This window comes from Myotis daubentonii, chromosome 12 (assembly GCF_963259705.1).
Source record: "Myotis daubentonii chromosome 12, mMyoDau2.1, whole genome shotgun sequence".
Lineage (NCBI taxonomy): Eukaryota > Metazoa > Chordata > Mammalia > Chiroptera > Vespertilionidae > Myotis > Myotis daubentonii.
The window spans coordinates 68,527,752-68,550,464 of NC_081851.1; the positions used below are offsets into that span (position 1 = coordinate 68,527,752).

Below are 22,713 nucleotides of genomic sequence, written 5' to 3' on the forward strand. Positions count from 1 at the left end.
GTCATCCCCCAAAGGGTCCTGGATTGGAGAGGGTGCAGTCTGATGTGCCAAAACGAGATTTATTCCTTTAACTTCATCTGTCCTTGGGTGTGGTTGGCAAATGACACGAATGGATTTCTGCTCTCTGTCTCCCTGAGTAGGGTGATTTAAGCTATTTACCCTCTGGCTGGGGAGGAGAAGTACAAATCATCCGCTCATAAGTGTGCCTGGTTTAAGGAAGATAGGATTTACTAGATGGCTGCAAACTGCTTGTTTAACTGTCTTGGTTTCCCTACTCTGCTTGTCCGAGCGTACCGGCCTGTGACAGGACTTCCAGCCTCCAGAACTGTGAGAAGTAACTTTCTGTTGTTTACAAGCCACCCAACCAGTGGCACTTCCTTATAGCAGCCTGATAACTGGCTCGGTGTGTATTCCCTTCCTTGTCAATTGACTCTTTTTATCGCTATAAAATGTCCCTCTTTATAGCGGGTATTTTTCATTGCTCTGCAGTTTACTTTGTCTGACGTTAATAATGTTACAGAAGACCGGAGAAAAACCAAGCCTCGCTTAGAGAAAGGGAGTTACATTTTATTATTAAATTCTGCGCAGGCCCAGAGGAAAATGTGGCTTCCAAATTCTGGGCCCCCCAACATGGAGGCAACTCTCTTTATTTATACTTTTTCCAGTCCTTTGTCTCCCAGATTTGGAATGAGACTTCCGGGCCTCTGAGAAAGAAGGCCTGCGTGCTGGGAAGGGGCCATGAGACCCTATCTCAAGGCCTGGTCTGGCGCCAGCACTGACAGCTCTGCCTGGGGCATAGTTTACGGCCTCTCTGGATGGGAGGGGTCTTATTTTCCTTATTACTTAAGCAAGCAAGCGTTTACAGAAGCCAAAATAGCAGGGCTAAAATTTCAGACAGCAGTTTTTCTATAAGATGGACCTTCAATAAAGCCACTCCAGCTTTCTCCCACCACCCAAACTTTTATTTTGGTAAAATATACATAACATAAAATTTACCATCTTAACTATTTTTAAGAATATAGCTTTGGATTTTTAAGAATATAGGTATTAAATACAGTCATATTGTTGTGCCACCACCGCCACCACCCATCTCCAGAACTCTTTTCATCTTGCAAACTGAAACTCTATACCCATTAGTCAACAACTCCCCATTTCCCACTTCACCCAGCCCCTGGCCATCACCATTCTATTTTCTGTCTCTCTGATTTTGACTACTCTAAGTACCTCCCATAAGTGGAATCATGCAGTATTTGTCTTGTTCAACATGCTGCAAAATTTCCCTTCTTTTTGAAGTTGAAGTATATATTCCATTGTACATATACACACCATATTTTGCTTATCCATTCATCGTCAATGGACACTGAGTTTGCGCCCACATTTTAGCCTTTCAAACCAATTGATCATGCGGCCCCTCTTGCCCAGTTAGAGCATGTTTTGAACGATGGCTAGGATGCCAAAGTCTGAGGCTGCAAATGTTCAGTGACAGCATTTCACTTTAATCTCCACCACTGCCCGCCTTCCGGGCAATCCACATCCACGGTGTTCACACCTTTCACATGAGATAAGCTCACTGTCACTGTGTGTTGCCGGGAGGATTCCCATCAAGAGAGTTTTGGGAAATGTGTTGTGACATCCTGTATAAAGGCTGCCAAACAGCCATTGCACCATGCTATTTTTTCTGGTGCTTTAGATGCTCTTTAATCACCTTTTTGATGTAAAAAAAAAAGTTCCCTGCCAATTAGTTTTCTCAAAAATAGACAGCCATGCCAGGGTGCACAGATATTTCTGCAATTGTACATATAGGACTCAGCAGTCATCAGGGTAAATGTCAAAAGTTTTGGATACTTTAAAAAAACAACAGTACTGTTTTTATTACATTTAATGATTTGCCTTTTGTCATATATAATGCTGCTCTCTTGCATAACTGTCTTTGCTTGGTTTAGCTTCCCAAACTGACAGTTGTTAAGCACAGGATATTTTAGGCTGTCAAACTTGACCTTTGGTGCCATAGCCAACATTCAAATAAAAATACCCTTGCACCTCAATCACTTTCTTACCACCTGTAAATTTCATCCTTCTGTGACTCAGGGCAACAGAAACAAATAGAAAGGTGTTCCCCTATTGGCAGTTTGTAGCAATGGCATCACAAGCAAAGAAAACTACAGCCCACAATAAGGACAGTTTTCGGCTCTCCCTCCAGAGAGCATTTCCTTCCCCCTCTCCTTCCTGCTCCCCTCTACCCCCCCTCCCCACACACACACACACACAAACTGCCACTGCACCTATCCCCTAACCTCTAAGGGGCCCCTGAGACTTGTATCCAGGGGAGTTATGGGCAGGGCAGCTCCTCCCAGGCTAACCCACTGACCCTGTCTCCAAGGTCCCCTGTTCTTTGACTTCCCTGAGAGCCAAGGCAGCCCAGCCTAGGCTCTCCTGTTGGCTTCTGCTATGCCCTTCCTTGTTTCAGTATATTTTGCTGCAGTCAATAAATTCTTGCTTGCTTTTGTAATCACACGCGCACACACACACACCAAGGACAGTCAATACCCCCAGACAAGATGCCTAGGGGCTAGGTGGACCAAGGTCAGCCCAGAGCCTTGAGAAGGTCATTACCGACCCAGATCCACCAATGAGTCCATCTTTCTGTCTTGCCGTTCTCAGCAGGTAGATGATGTTCCCACTTGGGGTTTCAAGGTGGCTGCAGCAATTCCAGACCATGCCTGGAGTTGATTTCATCCAGCGAAGAAGAAAAGGGGGGCTTCTTGGCCTGCATCTCTTTACATCAGAGCAGAGACAAAAACTTCTAACACATTTTAAGACGACGAATATGTTATATTAGTGATTATATTAACAATTCTTTGACAAAAGGAAGAAGCCAGCAAAATAAAACTACAACTTTTTGGCAAACAACAGAATGCAGAAGCTCTGCCCTAACTGGTTTGGCTCAGTGGATAGAGCGTAGGCCTTCAGACTCAAGGGTCCCAGGTTTGATTCCAGTCAAGGGCATGTACCTTGGTTGCAGGCACATCCCCAGTAGGGTGGGCGGGAGGCAGCTGATCGATGTTTCTCTCTCATCGATGTTTCTAACTCTCTATCCCTCTCCCTTTCTCTCTGTAAAAAATCAATAAAATATATTTTTAAAAATGCAGAAACTCAAGTAGCTACTTAAGTAAGTACAGATTTGAGACTGACTGCTATTTTACAAGATAAATTTCTGATCTACAGGGGATAGTATGAAGCTTTTGGAGGCCAAATGTCTACAAGAAAGTTCTTACAAATAACAAAGACATTTTTTTGATTACAGAAAAAGAACAAGAAGATCAGAGGACATTTGCACAGGTAAAACTTTCACAACAGAGGCCTGAGGGCGGAAAGGGGCCACATACTAAATTAATAAAAATGGCTTCATTCCAGACCCTGTCAGAAAGCCAATACTCAGAACCATCAAGTAGCAGCAAAACCTGAGAAAGCCATAGTTTATAACCCACAACAAATCATGTTTTTTGCATAAGTAATAAAATATTTGTATATATCATCTCTATAATATAGGTCTGTGTAATAGAATGGATTTTTATAGATATCAGCTCTAAACAAAAACATAAAATATTTAAATATTTTCTCTCAAATTTCCTAGATTCAAATTTATGTTCTTATGCAACTGGCTTGCAGTTTTATTTATTTATTTATTTATTTATTAGCTGGGGCTAACATTTATTAAGATTTAATGTTGCATACATTCTTTAATTAGCCAATCAAATCCAGGTATATATCTTTAAATTTACAAAACAGCAGACTAAATGTAATATAGGAATCCTAGGATAACCGTCTTGTACATTTCCCTCTATTTCTTGAACTCATCTGTTTCATTGCTGAGCACTTCCACATTTCTAATTCCTATTCCAATGCCATGCTATCCTGCTCCAGATCACAAAGTAAGATGGAAGGTTCCCCAGTTTGTTTTATAGAACAGCAAAATCCTTATCCTTAAACCTGTTAAACAGCACTAAATACATAACCAATGCCATTTATGAACCTAGACTCTGAAGCTAATAATTCTTTTAGGAGGCAGAACATTTGAAACATACCAAAAAGAAAAAAGAAAAAAGAAAAAAAATTGCAATTCATCCATCCACTAGTTAGAACCCTGATTTCCCTCTTCAAACACCAAGTTGAGAAGCTTCCTCAGACTTCACTCAAGATGGGAGAAGCTGCTGGTTGTGACACTAGGACTTTTACTGACCATCACCGGTGGCAGCTTTGGCCTCAGCTCTCTCTCTCTCATCTTTCAGTGCATCCTCATAACAGTCTGAGAGAGCAGTGGGGTCATTCCCAGTGGCCCTGGCGAAAAATTTCAGGACTTTCATCTTGGTGGTTTCGGCATGGGCTCTTGGACCCCACAGGAACTCATAGCGCGGAGGATCGCTATCGGGCACCGGCCGGTATTCCAAGTACTTCTCCTGCACGAGATCTTCAGTGATGAGCTTCCTGGGCTCCCCATAGATGAAATCTTTCTTCCCAGCATGCACCCCAATCACATTCAGCATTTTCCAGATTACCTCTTCTGGGGCACGGTTTCCGTGCATGAAGATTATGCCCAAGATTACTACCAGGAGGCCAGTCTTGGGCATGCCCTGGGCATCACTCAGCATCCCATCGTAGGTGAGGTCTAGTAATTTGACGAGCTCGTAGGAATGGCTGGGAGGGTCCACTTCCTTCACTTCTATGCCAAAGACAATCTCCATGCACTCGCAGGCTCTCTTGAAGACCTCAGGGAAGTGATCCTTGTGCTCTCTCATGACAGTCTCTAGCATTTCTGCCTTTGTGATGGGCTCCTTTGTTACATATTTGACACTCAGGAAGCGCACCAGTTCAGACATCTTATTTTGTAGCACTTCAGCAGACAAGGACCCAGGATTTGGTGGAGCCTGCAAAGTGGTTGGACCCTCTTCTTGGCTGCTGGAGGGCTCATTTGATTTGCTCGAAGGAGTGGCTTTGATGGCAGTGGAGGAGGAGCAGGCTCTCTGGGAATTCTGGGAAACACTTGATATTCCAGCAGCCATCACAACCTCTATGATGCGCTCAATCAAAGCAGAAAGAGAGGTGGAGGCAGCTCCCTCCTCAGTTAGAGGAGCCTGTGCAGCCCCGAGGCCTGGCGCCTCGACTGGGGCCTGGAGGCTTTGTTTGGGCTTGGGGCACTGACTCTTCTTACGGCGAGGCATGATGACTTGTGTCGGAGGCGGCAGCAGGAGTGTGCGCAGCAGGTTGGGTGATGGGGGCTAGTGGCCTCGACGCCTGGCAGGGCCTGGGCGTCTTCCCTCTGTTGACAAAGGCTTCGCTTCCCTAGCAGGTCCACTCACTCCTCCCTCTGAGATTGGAGTCCGGCAGGAAGCTGCTTCACCCTCTGACTCCCAAGGCGGAACGTCGGATTGCGGTTTTAGAATATTAGGATCTGCCTATGCCGTTTTCCCCCTTTGGTTCCCAAGACCTGGGAAATATTTTGATGAGGATCCTGCAGAGGAGCGCGCCTTTCCTCGCTCTTCCTTCTCTTCTTCTGCCGTTCCTTCCCTCCTTTCTTTCATCAACAAGCTCCTCATTTATGCTTTCCGTCCGTAGCCTCCCACTTCCCAGTGTTTCATACAGAATTAGACACGTAAACTTTTTTTTATGGCAAAAGCAATTTACTTATTTCAAAACACCTCAAAGCCTCAAGCAATACTTGCCTCAGAACTGCGTCACTCCCACGTGAGGAGCCTCGGGCGGATCCTCTGAAGGAGCTGATGGATGAGTGATGCATAGAAAGTTCCAGAGGGCATGATTTTAAGATTGGGGCTCTTCAGAAGGGCAAGCCTCATCCAGCGTGAGCCTGGGCACACAGCGGGGAGATGGGCAGGTGTGACGGCTGGCGTCATGATGGAGGTGTCCCTGCCCACTGCTCTTGCTTTCTCCTTGAAGTGCGTGGTGAAGGCAAGTGGGAAATAAATGTGCTAGAACGTGGGAAAGAAAACATGTCTGGGAAGGCTGCCACAGAGTGTCGGGTACCCATCTGAGACGCGTGGTGAGACTTTCAAGGGAGGCCAGGGAGCACAGTCGTGTGTGCAGGAAAGGCCTGGAATGGAACGACAGTGATGATAGCACAGGGTCAAGATGCTGCCAAGCAAAAGCAATGGAGGGGGAGGGGCAGGGGATGAGGGTCATTTGCAAGGGAGCGATTCTAGTTAGGAACATGGAATCTGGGACAAGTAAAGAGGTGGTAAGGGCCCGAGGGAAGATGGTTAGTAAGCAGAGGTGGTCAATGGATTAGAGGTCTCCGTGTCACCAGAGCAGGGGTTCTGAAATCAAGAGAGGAAGTGAAACAGATTCAAAAAGAAGAGGTTTACTGAAAACAAGGCAGAGGGGGCTTGATGCATCAAGGGAGCACACACTTAATGAAGATACGGCTCCTGAACTCCTGCTGGGGTCTGGCTTATAGAGGGCTGGGTGGCTGGGTTCCTCACGCAGGCGCAGAGTAGGTGTCTCTGCTTCCCAGGCTCCCTCCGGGGGCTGGTATTCACCCGCACAGGTGCAGAGCAAAGCTCTTGGGGAGTGCCCGAAGGGAAACTAACCTGGTCTAGGAGAGGCTTCGGAACTGAAAAGCATTCCTATCTGTTTAAGAAAGGCTCACCCAGTGGATAGAGCATCAGCCAGTGGACTGAGGGTTCCAGGTTCGAGTCTAGTCAAGGGCATGTACCTCGATTGCAGGCTCGATTCCTGCCCTACCGCCCCCCCACACCCCCCAGCATGTGTAGGAGGCAACCAATCCACGAGTCTCTCTCACATGAATGTTTCTCTGTCTCTCCCCTCCCTTACACTGTCTAAAAACACATGGGAAAATATCCTCAGGGGAGGATTAACTAAAAAACAGGGTCCTCCTATCTCATCAGTCAGATTGAAGGGATACTGGACCGCAAACACTAGCCTAAGTGAGACAGAAGAATAGGAGATAGGGATCACAATACCACATCAGAATTCCTGAAACAGATTCTGGAGATGGGGTACAGGGCGTGACTCTAGGAGTGGCAGGCATGAGGGAAGTTGCATTTGCGGTCAGAACATTTGAGATCCCAAGAGGTTGGGTATTGCCCCTGGGAAGACTAAAGATTGGCACAATCTAGAACGAATAACATTAGGGAAAACCTTATGAGAATATGCTGGCTTAAAACGAAAAATAGATGTTTGAATAAGCAGCTTGTGTTCTGCTTTCTTTAGACACAGATTGAAAATGGTGGGAACTACAGAGGTGCGTGCTTAACTGGGTTAGGAGAATTACATACCCCGGGGATTTCTGGGGGCAGGAGAAATCGTTTGTAATGGCTGGGGCAAGCCTGTGGGGGAAGAACACTGAAAGATCCTGGCCCATTGAGATGTTAGCTCACGTTGTTGTTTTATTTTATTTTAAATATATTTTTATTATTTATCAGAGAGGTAGGAAGAGGGAGAGGGAGATAGAAACATCAATGATGAGAGAGAATCACTGATCAGCTGCATTCTGCATGCCCCATACTGGGGATCGAACCCACAACCCGGGCATATGCCCTGACCTGGAATTGAACTGTGACCTCCTGATTTATAGGTCAACGCTCAACCACCGAGCCACGTACGCTTAGCTCACGTTGTTTTGCTTACAAATTGCACAAACGTTTTGTTCCTTTGTTGGGCAAGCTCCGTACGCATGTTTACAATCTGGTTAAAGAATCAGCCCTAGCAGTGACGTTATTAAACACTGGTGCACATGTACACAGTGGTGGCCATAGTAACAGCATGGTGCCTCTGGAATGTGAGGTTCTCAAATCCAGTTTCCTCCGCAGCCTATCTGGGGAAGGCCATGAAGACTTTTAAAAAGACGCCATTTTCCCACTCACAGGAGAAAGATCAAAGCCCAGCCAGACAGTGTTCACAAAGATTGTTGTGACCCTAGTTGTCCTCCTGGGGGGCAGTCGCAGCAGTAAACCCCCAGGATGCTCTGCTGTCTGGCTCTGGTCGATTTCTGTAACCATGTCAAGAAGCCATCGACAAGCGACCAAGCCAGGCTGTGAGGCTCTGTGACCCTTACCAACCAGTGTGCAGCCCTGACATGCCCTGTTTAAAACAGGGGGCTGGCCGGATGCGAAAAGAATGGAATCTTGGCTGCATCTAGTCGCGTAAAAACCAGAGGGAGCTTTTCTAAGGACCTCAAAGGCCAAAGGAAACAGAGGTGGCAACTGAAGGAAGCCCCGGGAGGCGCTGGGGTGAACAAAGGGAAGAAGGGGGAGTTACTGGAACGCAGAAGGTTGGAGGAAGAGCATGAGGGAAGTGGAACTCAGACCTCAGAGGAAGAATTGGAGCAACGTGTTTGAGGTACACGATGACTGCTGGTTCTGAGAAGAGGGAAACGCTGAAAAGGCGAATCAAGCCCAGCTGCCAAGGTGAACAGCTGTTGCCACCAGGAGACTCCAGGTGCCCAAAGCCAACAGAAAGAAGCAGGTGCTTCCCTCCAGCCTTGCCGGCTTCCTCTAGCACCCCTTACTGGCAGAGCCTCACAAGGTGCCAGCGACAAATCCACATACGGTTTGCAGAAGCCCAGCTCCAGCAGCTTAGGAAAAGAATATAAGTTTCCAGCTTGGGGCTGTGACAGAGGATGCTGTCACAAGCATTCTTGCACATAACCTTTGATGCACTTGTGCGCTCATATTTGGGGTGATATACCTAGGCGTGTACTTGCTGACTTAATAGATACACTTATTAACCGTGTGTGGTACTACTGTGATGCCAATTTGCATACAGTATTTCAAATTACACTATTGAAGTTGACCAGCTTTGGCCAACTGGATATCCTTTTTACAAAGGCGCTCGGTTAAGTCTCTAGCCCATGTACAGTTTTCTTATTGCTCTATGAAGATTTTAAAATATATTCTTGATACAAGCCCCTTTGATTATATGTATTACAAACATCTTCTCCAGCCTGGGAACTTGCCTTTTTCACTCTCTCAGTGATGTCTTGTGATGAATAGATGTTCCTTTTTTAAATTTTAATCCTTACCGAGGATATGCTTATTGATTTTAGAGAGAGGGGAGTGGAGGGGAGAGAGAGAGAGAGAGGGAGAGGGAGAGGGAGAGGGAGAGGGAGAGAGAGAGAGAGAGAGAGAGAGAGAGAGAGAGAGAGACTGATGTGAGAAAGGAACATCGATTGGTTGCCTTCCCATATGCACCTGAAGGGGGATCAAACCCATAACCTAGGTATGTGCCCTGACCAGAAGTAGAATCTGAAACCTTTCGGGGTACAGATGATGCTCCAAACAAGTAAGCCACACCAGCCAGGCAGATGTTCCCGATTATATGTACTACAATTTATCAGTCGTTTCCTTTAGGATTAATCCTATTTGTGTCTTCTTTCAGCAATAGTCCCTTATTCCAGGGTCATGAAGATATTCTCCTACATTATATTCTTTTCTCTCTTTGTTCATATGTACTGATTTCTGAGTAATTTCTTCAGCTTTATTTTCTGATTTTCTAGTTCTGTTTTTGGCAGTTTCTAATCACCCACTGGGTTCTTTATGAAAATAATATATTTTTAATTTCTAGAAATTGTATTTTTTTCTCCAATTCTACCTGGTCATATTTGATAGCTCTTGTTCCTGCATTGTCTTTTCAAATTACTTTTTATTTCTTTAAACGTACTCAACATACGTAATATGTATTTTGTACCTAAAAATTACAATATCTGTTGTCACTGCAAGTGTGAGTTTACAGTTCAATGTTTCTGCTTTCGCTTCCTTATGGGGGCATGCTTCCTTCTGGTTTTCAGAATTGTTTGCTATGAATTTGAAAGCTTGTTAAAATTTTATCCATGGGGATCCTTCAAAGCCTGGGTTTAAAGCCTGTTCTTCCAGAGCATTGTACTTGGTCATGCCTAGAAACACTCCTAAATCAAGACCACTTGAAACTTTTGCTTTCCCAGCCCCCCTCCCCGCCCCCGCCCCAAAGTTTAAGGGCTTAGCAATCTAAGACTCCCCCCACTCCCACCCTGAGCCAAGATCTGCTTGGACAAGTATCCTTATCTCTCTTTTATAGACTGAGGGTGTTGCCTTTGGGGATCCCTGCTTTATGTCAGGGTCTCTGACTCAATATCCTATTTGGTGTGGGCCTTCGGCTTTGTCTCTAGTCCCCAGATTTGGTCTGTTAAAGGCCTGGCCTTGGGCAGAGGAATCTGGAGATGCTGCCAAGGCAGCACTGGCCTCGGTGCAGGCTTACCATTTTTGGATTTATGCTTTTTTTTTTTTAATCCCTTCTGTTATTGCTTTTCTTTATCTTCCTACTGGCCCAACAATGCATTTAAAAAATGCTTTTTATGTCTTATGCATCATCTTTGTTGTTGTTGTTAATCCTCACCCAAGGAGAGAGTGAGGGTACCTGTATTTCACCAGAGCCCTGTGCAGTGAGCTGTGGCTTCTGGGATGTGTGGTACAGAAGCTATTTCCATCCAACTGGGACCCAACCAGAGGTTCTGACCCCCTGAAGTAATATATATATACATATACATATACATATACATATACATATACATATACATATACATATACATATACATACATATATATATAATTGATTTCAGAGAGGAAGGGAGAGGGAGAGGGAGAGAGAGATAGAAGCATCAATGATGAGAGGGAATCATTGATCGGCTGCCTCCTGCATGCCCCACGCTGAGGATCGAGCCTGTGACCTGGGCATGTCAGTCTGCAGGCCGACGCTCTATCCAGGGAGCCTAACAGCTAGGGCAGCCCCTGAAGTCCTGATGTAACTGTTGTCACTCAGGCCAGCCTGATTCATTCAGCGATTTTTCTCCTTTCGGGACCCTTCATGTGGAAGATGGTTTCTATTCTGATAACTAGGTTATACTTCTTATTATTTTCAGGTTGAAAAAACCCCTCAGTCATCTTTGCCCCTTTACACTTCTCAGCTTATTCAGTGGCTCTGGCCCTTAGTTCCTGCTTCTGTCCCCGCTAATATCTCACGGATGGCTGGCGGCCAGCTCTTCTGTCTTTCCGGTATCTCCTGTCAGTTACACGGATTCCTGCGGCTCCTGCCCTAGGCAGTCGAGGTGGTTGGTCCCTCGTCCTTTGTTTGGCTGTTCAGCAGCTGATGTCTTGCTGTGTTGGGGTCAGGGGATCCTCTCCCAACTTAAGCCTAGGCCCTAGGGGGGCAGGACCCCCAGAGAGGGGAAGTCATATGTGCCCCCCAAGCCCCTAGGGCGGGCGGAGTGGGAAACCCAGGCTCAACTGAGAGGAGATAGATAGTCACCCCTGGGGGTTCTCGTCATCGAAGCAGGGACTGTGGTGGTTCCTTTGGAGGCCGGGGCGTGGGGACCGGTGGCGGTGTGCTTGCCGGGTGTGCACGGGCCACAGGGTGAGAGACTCAAAGGCTCCTCTGCCTTCAGGGAGAATGCAGGGCGAATCCTGAACCCTCAGACCATTTACCCCGTGTTGCCAACACTCCTTGCCTTCCTGCCTGTGTCCTCAGAAGCTGCAGAAGCTACAGCCAGGTGGCACCTATGTTGTCAGATTGCCCCTTCCTTCCCTCTCCAGATCGCTGCCAGACCTTTGGGCTCCCTTCCATCCCTTTGCTGTCTCCCCCACCCAGCACCCCTTCCTCTGGTATTTGCCTGAGCCTGGACCAAGCTGCAGAGCTGCCCTGGCTCCTCAGGAGAGCTCTGGCCTGGTGGGCAGAGGGGTCTGAGCGGGGAGAGAGCACAGCGTGCTGGCCTCTCCTCTCCTCTCCCCTCCAGCTGCTCTCCCTTCTCGCTGGGCTCGGAGCAGGGCCTCTCACCTTTTCTGCTTGGGTCGCTACCCCAGCCCTTTGTCTCCTGTTCACCCCCCCTCACACCCTTTGCTCGGTGTCCGCAGGACCCCTCTGGGGGCACCACAGTGCTCCCCAAAAGAGGAGTCATGGGATGCTGAAGGGCATCAGAGACAAGGAGGCCGCGGCAGAGCCTGAGGACAGCCGGGTCCACGCGGGGAGCAGCCCTGCCTTCATTCCCCAGGAGACCTAACGATCAGGACGCAGGCCTCTGCCCACACTCTGCCAGGCACCCCGGAACCCCCCAGCCCTTTGTCTCTCAAAGACCAAAACCCACTCACTGTCCGCCCAAGGCAGAGGGCAGAGCTGTCACGTCCAGGATCAGGGGGTGAGGAGGGCTCTTCCCTTGACCATCACGGATTTCCAGGATCAGGGGGTGAGGAGGGCTCTTCCCTTGACCATCACGGATTTCTTCCGGAGCAAAAATCCTAAACCTTCGGGCTCAGGACCCCTTGACATTCTTTAAGAAATAGGACTCCGGTGAGCTTTTACTCTTGTGAGTTGTTTCTATTGACAGTCACCATATTAGACATGAAAATAGAGACTTTTAAAGAATATTTATTTTAAAATAACATTTACTAGCCCACTACGTGCGAACATATATAACACTTTTATGAAAAAGAATTGTTTTCCACATTGGAGGCAGCCTTAGAGCCCTGTAATGCGCCCTCGCCCTTCCTCAGCCCTCCACCACTTCCTCCGTCTTTTGCCCTCCTGTCTTCTCTACCAGGGTGACGTGGGCGCCCCTCACCCACCCAGGGCACAGGACGGAGTCTGACCTGGGTGGGATGGGGCAAGCTCCAAACCAGTTTCCTCAGTTATCAGGAGAGATCCGATGCTTGGGGGGGGGGGGGGGGGGGTAAGAGCTGTCACAGGCAGGATCAGGGGTGAGGTAGGGTCTCCCCATGCACACTCATCGCCCGCTTTCCCAGTTTCATTCCTGGAGGGAGACTGTGACCTGCTCCTCTTCCTATCACCCTCAAACTCAGCCAGGGAGATGCCGCTCATTGGTTGAAGAGTAGGACACTCGAGCTGGACTTTTATGGTCTGTGAAGAACACTGCATTCGTGCCCACCCACACCTGGTCTCTGGCCCTGCCAGGCCCCGTCCAGCTGCCCAGAGCAGCTCTGCACAAGCTCTCCAGGCCCTCAGCAGAGACTCAGTAGATTTACGAGGTCAGCCTTGGCCCAGGCCCTCTCCCCATGGCTCCCAGCCACAGTCCAGCTGCTCTCCCACATCCATGCCGCCTGACTAGGACGTTCTGTGTCTTTTCTCCTGCCTCCACCCCAACTTGCTGAGTCACCCCTCCAGTCCCCTTCCCCCTGCCCCCCGGGCCAGCCCTGTGGAAGAACAGCAACTCATCACACCGGTGACGCCAGCCACTGCCAGGCGGCCCCAAACCTCACGTACTCTCATGGTGGCGATGGTGGCTCTACGGCGGGCACTCTGTACTCGGGATTCTCGTCGCCTTCACCCATCCCCTCTCACTCCACAAAAAGGTGATTCTTTCTCTGTCTGGACTTCGGGCTCCTGAAGCGATACCTGGATTCCTTCCAGTATGTGCAAACTCTGTGATTAGTCCTCAAACTATTTCTTCAGGACCAGAGGTAAATTCCACTAGAACGCTATCAAATGTCTGGCTCCCCGTGGCAGGACCTAGGGAGAGCCTGGGCGGGCAGTGTCTGTGGGAAGGAGTTGACCCTGGAGAGGTCATCTGTAGACAGATTGTAGAAATAACGTTAGAGCCAGTGAGTCCTTAGGCCAAAATCGTACACGAATCCCTCTGGACCCGGATCTTGTTTTTCCTGGAGGTTGGATTCCTAACATAATGGAAAGAGAAGACTGCAATTATCATCCCCTGGAAGCGATACACATTCTTCTTCTAAGGTCCTTCAAGGATGTAATTGCACCAATCGACACTCTTCTTATGCAAGGCCTTAAGGTGCTGCGGGTTCCTTGAGGTGGCGCTGCCTCGGGGGGCAGTGGGGACTAGGAAACCGGAATGTGAGCCATGCGAGCTTTATGGCTTCACCTGTGAATAGAACTCTTCACCTGTGAATAGAACTCGTATCAAGGAAAGAGTGGAGGGGCGCAGGGCCCCGAGGGGGAGACACTGGGGTGGCGAGGGGCAGCTGGAGACCATAACGCAGAGACAAGCCTCCTAAACGCCGTCCTGCCTCTTCGACATCCGTGTACGTCGTGGTGAAATAACAAAACGTTCCCTTCTTCAGTTTCCCCTCTGCTCATGCGACCCCAGCCCAGCTCTGTTCACACGCACAGCGGCCAGGAGCTTGTCTGGTCCCATCAGCCCCTGCAGCTGCTGCCATCCTAGGCCCCTCCCTCTGCTTGCAATTTCAGATGGTTTGCAGGAACTTTGGGGCAGGGAGCAAGGGGTAGTGCCATAACTCAACCTCCAACCCAATCAAACCCCTTCCTCTCCCATTTCCCTGTAGCTGCCACGGAAGAGCCACTGGGAGTTGCCCCTGGTGCCATGATGAGGGTGGACTCCCTGGTGCCCCTGAGCACTCCATCGCAGACGTGCCCGCGGCTTTGTCTGGTCTGCAGGCTGGAACCTGGGGCTGAGTCAGATCCATAGGGTAAGAGTCAGCGTGCAGACAGGCAGGGCCTGGTAGAGAAGAAACCAGGTCCCTAAGCTTGAGTCGCAGACCAGGAGTGAAGGTGAGCGTGAAGGTCATTTATCACCAAGAACGGGTGGGAGCGGCCTGGTGCGGAGGAGAGCATCTGCCTCTCCAGGGGCTGGGGGCCTGGCCTCTGCCTCCTTTGTTCTTTGGCCCAGGTTGGTGGCTGTGGTGGAGTCAAGGCCAGAGCACCCCAGGCCTCCAGCATAGAGACGCGATCTCATTGGCCACTTCTGCAAGACACGGAGATGGAAAGTGAGGAGTGAGTCACGCTCACTATTGGGGCCTCTCGTAGTCCTTGGCACCCAAAGTCCGCCTTCCCTGGCCCCCCTCCCTGAAGCCCTCCCCTGTCGTGACTGCTCTGGAGACAGTAGGCTCCAACGCACCACCATTCCTGGCCCCATGCATTCTGACCACCTGAGCCTGGCGGGGAAGCGCTTGAGGGGCCGGCTCAGCCCTCAGTCTTTTCTTTCCCTCCCCCCACCCCACAGTAAGAGCTGGGAGTGGGGCGGGGGGAGGGCAAGAAAAGACTCCTGACCCTGATCCGTCCTGACCCCTTCTCTTGCACAGCCTCCCACCCAAGTGCCTCTGACCCAGATGTCAGTGCCCGCACCCTATGACTGGGGACCTCCCAAGACTGTCCCTCCTTCCAGCAGGAGTGTGGGCAGTCCTAAAAAGTCCCAGGTTGATTTTCCCTGAGGTCTGCCCTCCCCTTGGCAACCCCTCCGCCTGGGGGCTGGGGTGAGGGGCACTGCTCCTGGCTCACCAGCTCCACTGTCAGAGCTCCAGACCTTACCCGGCTCTCATTGGTTCATTCTTCAATACATTTATCCATTGCTTCCTCCATGCAGTGGCCTCACTTGGATCATCATCTTACAGCTAAGGCAACAACTATGTACCCCAGGTGCCACTGTCAGTACTTCCGAGTCGCCCCCATTTAGTCTCAAATTCTTGCATTTTGGCTACATTTGCATGAAATAAAATTTAAAAATCTCAAGTTTCAAGACATTTCAGAACTATGGTGTTTAGGGGAGACAGATGGTGAAAAGTAGCCTCCCTAAAAATAAAGTTGACCCCATTACAATGCTACCCTCAGGGGTAGAATGTCTCTTCCTTTGTAGCACAGTTATACACCACAACCAGCAATTTACATGCCGTCTCCTGGGCCTGCTTGGTGGCTGTGAGCAAGGGAGGGGGTCTGAAGGCAGACACTCTTGGGTTCAAACATTTAGCCACTTAATCTCCCTGAACTCCGGCTTCCTCATCTGTAAAGCAGCCCTGCTTTGGTTCTTGTGTGGATTAAAAGATAAAAATGCACTAAAGCACAGCTCCTGGCATAACTTTAGCATCCAAATACTGTTAGCTATTATTGAGACAGTGATTTACTGTTAATTATACTTTTTATGAATAGTCTCATTTCATGCCCTGGAAAAGAAGTAAGACTCATGTTACCTTTCCTCCCACATCTATCTATATAAAAGCCTAAGACTGGCTGGCTGATAGCTATGACAGGCACTGACCACCGGGGGCAGATGCTCAATTGAGGAGCTGCTGAGCTGAGGTGACTTGGCAGCTGGGGTTCTTGGGTGACACAACCGGAACCAGAGAGGAGGGAGCCTGATTCTAGGGTGCATCATCAGAGAACCACCCTCTTGCAATGTGGGACCCCTCAGGGGATGTCTGAGAGCTGGTGCAGCCTGATCCCTGCAGGCCAGGTCGAGGGACACCTCCCCCCCCCGCCGCCCCCCCGTGCATGAATCCATGCACCAAGCCTCTAGTATAATATAAGCAAGGTTCGGGACAGGTGGATTGCAGTCTGGTAGGTGGTGCCCCCAGCTTGGTGGCTTCTAGAGCGATGCTTTCTTAGACTATTGCTCTCCCAGAGGGCATCTCTCCTGCCACAGAAGTTCCAAGGACAGGGGACCATACCCCCCACATCCAAGACTCTCCGAGGCGTGGTTCCTTTCCCAGGCACCAGCCTGGAACCTGGTCCTTTTTCTCCCCTGACACTAGGCACCCCCCAGTCTTGGGGCCTCCATGAATGTCCCTGGAACCACATTCTCATAAAGTCATTTCCAATCACCACTCCCCACTGCAGGCCGGGACCCGAGTCCAGTATCCCTCTACCCCAAACCCCCTTCCCCGAGGCCCTGGCCCCGTGGCCTACCTTGAGAGGGTGCAGGAAGCAGAGTCCACGCAGGAAGGGTGGCCAGGCGGGGCCAGGCAACTCGTGGCCGAGCGTGCGGGTGAGGTGGGCTATGTAGCTGGTGGCCAGCACCAGCACATCCAACTTGGAGAGCTTGGTGCCCGCGGGCACGGCAGGCAGAGCGGCCTGCAGGGCCAGGAAGGCCTGGCGCAGTGTCCTCACCCGGCTCCGCTCCCGCGCGGCGTTCTCAGGACTGACCTCACTCTGCACAGAGGACAGGGTGAGTGAGTCTGACCGGACGCCCTCACCCCCACCCCCAGGCCCCGGCTTCTAAGAGCATTCTAGTGTGAGGTCTTCCGTCAGAGTGGTAGCACTCTGAACAGCAGGGACCAGCGACATCACCCCAATTTGTCGGTTCTTGGCCCTGCCCCGCGTTACAGCTGAGGGAATGGAGAGAAGGCCTCGCCTGGTGTCCGATGGAACAGGAGGGCAAAGCTGGCTCAGAACCTGAGATCCTGAACTCTTTCTAATTCTCCCGGGTGCCTCGTCCTAGCCCTCCTTCCATCCACACCCAGGTCTGAATCCTGCGGATCAGGTGCCCTGGGCCACAGGGAGCACAGAGCCATGTCCTGCTCAGTAGAGATGACCCTTGGCCCAGGGTCATCTGAGAAGAAGAGGCAGCTGTGGTAAAGAGGAAATGACACCAGACTGGGCTCAAATCACAGGCTCAAGTCCTGGCCCTGCGGTTGCTGACTGTTGCCCTGGGGCCTCGGGAAATTCACATCACTCCTCCAGGCTTAGTGTCCTGGAGAGAAGTGAGTTGGGCCAGGTCTCTTAGCCACACTCTCAGCTTATCCAACCACAAAGCATGGAGCCTTAGAGTCGAAGGGGCCAGGGTCCCCTATTTAGGGCAGGGATGGTAACACTGACTGGCGCTCTGCCATCGGAGGTGACCTCTCTCAACCCCTCCAACCCCTGCCTCCCCAGCTCCCTCTGCAGGGCCCTATTTCCTTACCCTGACACCAGCCGGGCTCCCGGTGCTGGCCCCTCTGGGGGCAGGGGCAGCTCTGCTCCACCTCTGGTTGCTCCAGCCGGTCCCTTCCCACAGGTCCTGCCTGGTCCTGCTCAGACGGCTCCTCCGGCTGTGGGTGCCTGCTAGCAGCCTCGGCCTGGCCTTTGCCGGGCTCTGCCCCACTCCCGGCATGGCCAGTGCCCCTCTGGCCTTTCTCTGTGACATGCCACACCCTAGGGATTTGGTGTCACAGCTCCCAGGACAGGAGCACAGTGCCTGAGGGAGTCCTTGGGCTCAAGCTAGCCGGGCAGGCTGGTCATCTGGCCAGCAGTGTCTATATCTGAGGGAGCTGGCGCCAACGCAGTCCTGCCTCGCTTCGTGCTCTGGGAAAACCGCCCACCGGCACAGCCCCCGCAAAAAACCTCCTGCCTGCCTCCCAACCAGCGGTGGGTGGGGGTGCTGCGTGCTGGGAGTGACCAAGCCCTGGGAGAGGCCCTGCTGAAGAAGGCAGGAGGGTGGTGGGAAGGGAGCGTCCTTCTAGGAGCCTTGCCTGGCCCTGACAGCAGTCTTATGATAGACCTGCGGCTTTCGCTTTGGGGTTCGAGTTCATGGAGGGGTCCTGAACCTCCTTCTTCTCTGCACACATCCTTAGAAGGACTTTTACTCCCCATGCGTACCTCGGGTTTTCAACCCAGTGCTTTTCCTTGTACCTCTCTGCCCCCTAGAATGCCTGCTCCCACTCTGCCAGGGGAAGGCTGCCCATCTGCAGGTTGTGGCTTCTTTTGGGAAGGCCCGGAACCCGGAACCCAGGCCTCGCTGTTTCACCGGGGCTCTGTTTATGCTTGACCACACCCTGGCTGGCTTCCTAACAGTTCAAAGTCCTCAAATCACTGCCAGGCAGTACGCTAAGCACGTTAAGTGTATTATCTTTCTTTCAACCTTGTAAGAAAATAGACTCTCACATCCTCATTTTACAGATGGGAAAACTGAGTGTCAGGAGGTGAAATAACTTGCCCAGCGTCAAACATCTAGTAAGTGATGTGGGTATGGAAACCCAGGCAGTTAGTGGACTTAGAAGACTGCCCTCACCCCAAACTGTTCTGCCGGGGCTGAGTTACTCACCTGTCTGTCCCCAAGCCAGAAGGGAGAGATATGAAGGCAAGGACCAGGATGTTTGCTGAGTGGCGTTGTATCCTCCATACAGCTACTTAGGAGCAGGCGGCTGAAGAAATAGCAAATCTGCCACAGTAGCCCCTGCCTGGCCTCAAGTTGCAACCTCTGCCTGCAGCAGAATCGTCTGGCATGTCCCTTGTCCCTCAATCTTGAACTCCAGGGGAGACCCATAAGGGAAGGTACAGAGAGGACAGAGAAACAAAGGCGACTGTAGGTACCGCGAGGCAGACACCCAGCTGACCAGAGAGAACGGAAAAGAGAAGACAAGTAAAATTGACTGAATATCCATCAGTGATAGGGAGAATGAGACAGACCTCCGTAAAATGACAGGGACAGCTCTCCGAGCTGCGCAATGAAGTGAAAAAACTTATTTGTAAACCAACGGGTATAATAAGATCCAGCCAGGAGGAAAAACACCAAAACCAAAGCTGTGTGAAGGTTTATGCCAGGGGTGGGCAAACTTTGTGGCTCGAGGGCCACAATGGGTTCTTAAACTGGAGCGGAGGGCCGGAACAAAAGCATGGATGGAGTGTTTGTGTGAACTAATATACATTCAAAGTAAACATCATTACATAAAAGGGTACGGTCTTTTTTTTTTTTTTTTAGTTTTATTCATTTCAAATGGGCCGGATCCGGCCCGCGGGCCGTAGTTTGCCCACGGCTGGTTTATGCACTTAGGTGAACATAGAGAAAGGAGACTGAAAGATGCGCACCAAGCGTTTTCTTCTTCCTTTTTTTTTTTTTTTTTTTACGCCTGATGCAGAGACTTAAACATACACTCAATTCTGTCAGTTCGTGGCACCGCGTCTTTGGCACACACGGGGCCGGCTGTTGGCCTCGCTCCCACCTGCCCTCCATTTCCTTTTATCCCATTCCCATTCGTCTTCCGTCTCGCAGGCCACCATCCCAAAGATGTGCTATTAGGTTTTTAAAAGTTTATCTTGAATCCAGCAATCTTGTTGAACTTTGTTAGTGCTAGTATCCTGTTGGTTTTTCTAAGTAGATAAAATAATGGCAATTTTATCTCTTCCTTTCCAATCTTTATATTTCTTGTTTCTTTCTTTTTTTTTTAATATATTTATTGATTTCAGAGCGGAAGGGAGGAGGGAGAGACAGAAACATCAATGATAAGAGAGAATCATTGATTGGCTGCCCCCTGCGCACCCCCTACTGGGGATCAAGCCCGCAACCCAGGCATGTGCCCTTGGCCGGAATCGAACCCGGGACCCATCGGTCCGCAGGCTGATGTTCTATCCACTGAGCCAAGCCGGCCAGGGCTATTTCTTATTTCTTTTTCTTTCCTTAGAGCATCCTCTCTAAAATCAATACAAACGTTTTCTTTAAACAGAGATTTTTAAAATATATATTTTTTTATTGGTTTCAGAGAGGAAGTGAGAGGGAGAGAGAGATAGAAACATCAATGATGAGAGAGAATCATTGATTGGCTGCCTCCTGCATATCCCCTACTGGGAGTTGAACCTGCAATCCAGGGCATGTGCCCTTGAATGGAATTAAACCTGGGACCCTTCAGTCCACAGGCCGATGCTCTACCCACTGAGCCAAACTGGCTAGGACAATATACAAACAGTTTTTAAAAGATTTTTAAAATTAAATATAAAAAAAAATAAAAAATAAAAATAAAAAAATTAAATTAAATTTAGACTCACCAATTCTACTCCTAGTTATCTATTCAAGATAAATGTACGCCAATGCAAAACTAGTACAAGAATGCTCATAGCAGCATTGTTCATAATTACCAAAAAAGTAAAACCAACAAAATATCCATCAATTGATTATTGAGAAAGCAAAATATGATATAGGCATTTAAAAGAGTATTATTTGGCAATAAAAAGGAATAAAGTAATGACACATGCTACAACATGAATTAACTTTGAAAACATTATGTGACGTGAAAGAAGCCAGACACAAATGGCCACATATTCTATGATTCCATTGGTCTGAAATGCCTAGAATATGCAAATCCATAGAGATAGAAAGTAGGTTTATTGTTTCCAGGGCCAAGGGGCAGGGAGGAAGGAAGAGTGACTGCTAATGGGGATGGGCTTTTAGGGACGGGGGTAATGAAAATGTTCTGAAATTAGATTGTGTTGATGGCTGCACAGCTGTGTGAGCATACTGGAAAACAGTGAAGTGACAGATGTGGGTTGTATGGTATGTGAATTATATATCAATAAAGCTGTTAAGAAAATAATTATTAAAATATATAAACACTAGAGGTCTGGTGCACGAAATTTGTGCACTCGGTGCGGTGGGGGGTGGGGGGGAATCCCTTAGCCCGGCCTGTACCCTCTCGCAGTTTGGGAGCCCTCGGGGGATGTCCAACTGACAGCTTAGGCCCACTTCCAATGGGGAGCGGGCCTAAGCCAGCAGTCAGACATCCTTAGCGCTGCCACGGAGGCAGGAGAGGCTCCCACCACTGCCGCTGAGCTCACCAGCCATGGGCCCGGCTTCTGGCTGAGTGGCACTCCCCCTGTGGGAGCACTCAGACCACCAGGGGGCAGCTCTTGCATTGAGCGTCTGCCCCCTGGTGGTCAATGCACATCATAGTGACCAGTCATTCCACTGTTCAGTCAATTTGCATATTAGCCTTTTATTATATAGGATATCCTAAAGGGGGTGTGGAGCATGAGCCCTGCTCAGAAAGCAAGGGAAAATAAGAAGTTGAAGGGAGGACCCAGCCCAAATAGGCTGTGTGGTTCAGGGGAACCCTTGGTGGAGGGAGTGGTATATGGGCAGAGAGCAGAGGCGGTAACGGGGGGCCCAAAAAGGAGACGAGTGCCCCAGAGAATTTTGCCTGCTTCAGTTTTGTCAAAGGCCAGCCTGTGGATGGTCTCTGAAAGAAGGTCCCAGAGCCTAGAGGCAGAGAACCTATGATGTCACACCTGACATTTGTGACACAGGCACTAGATGTCACGGAGAACTACCCCTAGGAAATGGGACTTCTAGCTCCCAAGGGGGGTGGCAGTGCCACCCCTTAGACGAAGTCCCAGTCTTTCAGAGGCTTTCACCAGCTAGCCACATGCTCCTGCTCCTGTTGGGTGTGATAAGCCATATTGACTAGGGCCAGGCTGAGCCAGAGGACATCAGCATTAGGGGCAACAAGGGGTCAGGGGAGCCAGACTGGCAGGAAACCGGGATGCTTGCAGAATCCCTGATTCAGGTTTAGGAGAACAAAAGCCTATAACAGAAGACCCCCTCCTGGCTAAGGAGGACTGAAGACCAGGCCCGGACAGAAATCTGGGTCAGAGTGAGTTCAGGGTAGAGGATGCTGGGGGCAGAGAGGGGTGGACCCACTCTTGGGTGACTGTTCCTTTTTCTCCCAGGTCCCGTCCTTTCTGAAGTGCCTTGTAAAAAAGTCCAGAGGAACCTTCATGGGTAAGAGCTTACAACACCAGAACCCTCAATTCCTAGTCGCATCTCAGCCCCCACACCCTCTTCTCCAACTCCTTCCTACCCTCTCTCCCTCCCTATTTCTCTCCTCCTCAGCTCTAACCTTCCCTTGAGCATTTTGCCAGCTCTTCCGCCCCCAAAGGTGACATGGGTTTAGGGTCTTAGTGAACCAGCCTGGAACTGGCCCCTGAGGCAGAGCTGGAAATGGACCCATTCTCTCAATATCTTGGGCTCTGTTTCTTTCTCTACAGGTCCTATGGGCTGTGCCTTCCTCCCTGGCCCATTCAGGTAATTGCTGCCACCCCCAGGCTCCCAGAGGCAGCTCGGATTCTCCATCCCTATACATCCCTCATCAAATGGCCAACTGCAAAGAAGAGAGAAGCCAAGCTTAGATCCCACCTCCTGCCTGAACACCCAGAGAGCCTGGTGCTGCTGGGCTAGGTGTCTCCTACGCTGCAACCAGA

The 22,713-nt window shown here is 49.9% G+C and overlaps 2 protein-coding genes across 2 annotated transcripts; both read right to left on the reverse strand.

Moving 5' to 3' along the window:
• Nucleotides 1-3,715: 3,715 nt before the first annotated feature.
• LOC132213839 (putative MAGE domain-containing protein MAGEA13P) lies at nucleotides 3,716-5,219 on the reverse strand. The gene has a single exon (XM_059660750.1). It carries the CDS (start codon nucleotides 5,217-5,219, stop codon nucleotides 4,233-4,235), a length of 987 nt encoding a protein of 328 aa, XP_059516733.1. The 3' UTR covers nucleotides 3,716-4,232.
• A 9,037-nt stretch (nucleotides 5,220-14,256) lies between these two features.
• TCF23 (transcription factor 23) lies at nucleotides 14,257-19,278 on the reverse strand. The gene is made up of 3 exons (XM_059660329.1): nucleotides 17,669-19,278; nucleotides 16,675-16,917; nucleotides 14,257-14,740 (listed from the first exon to the last, which is right to left on the reverse strand). Exons 1-3 carry the CDS (start codon nucleotides 17,888-17,890, stop codon nucleotides 14,561-14,563), a joined length of 645 nt encoding a protein of 214 aa, XP_059516312.1. The 5' UTR covers nucleotides 17,891-19,278; the 3' UTR covers nucleotides 14,257-14,560.
• Between the last annotated feature and the right edge of the window lie 3,435 nt (nucleotides 19,279-22,713).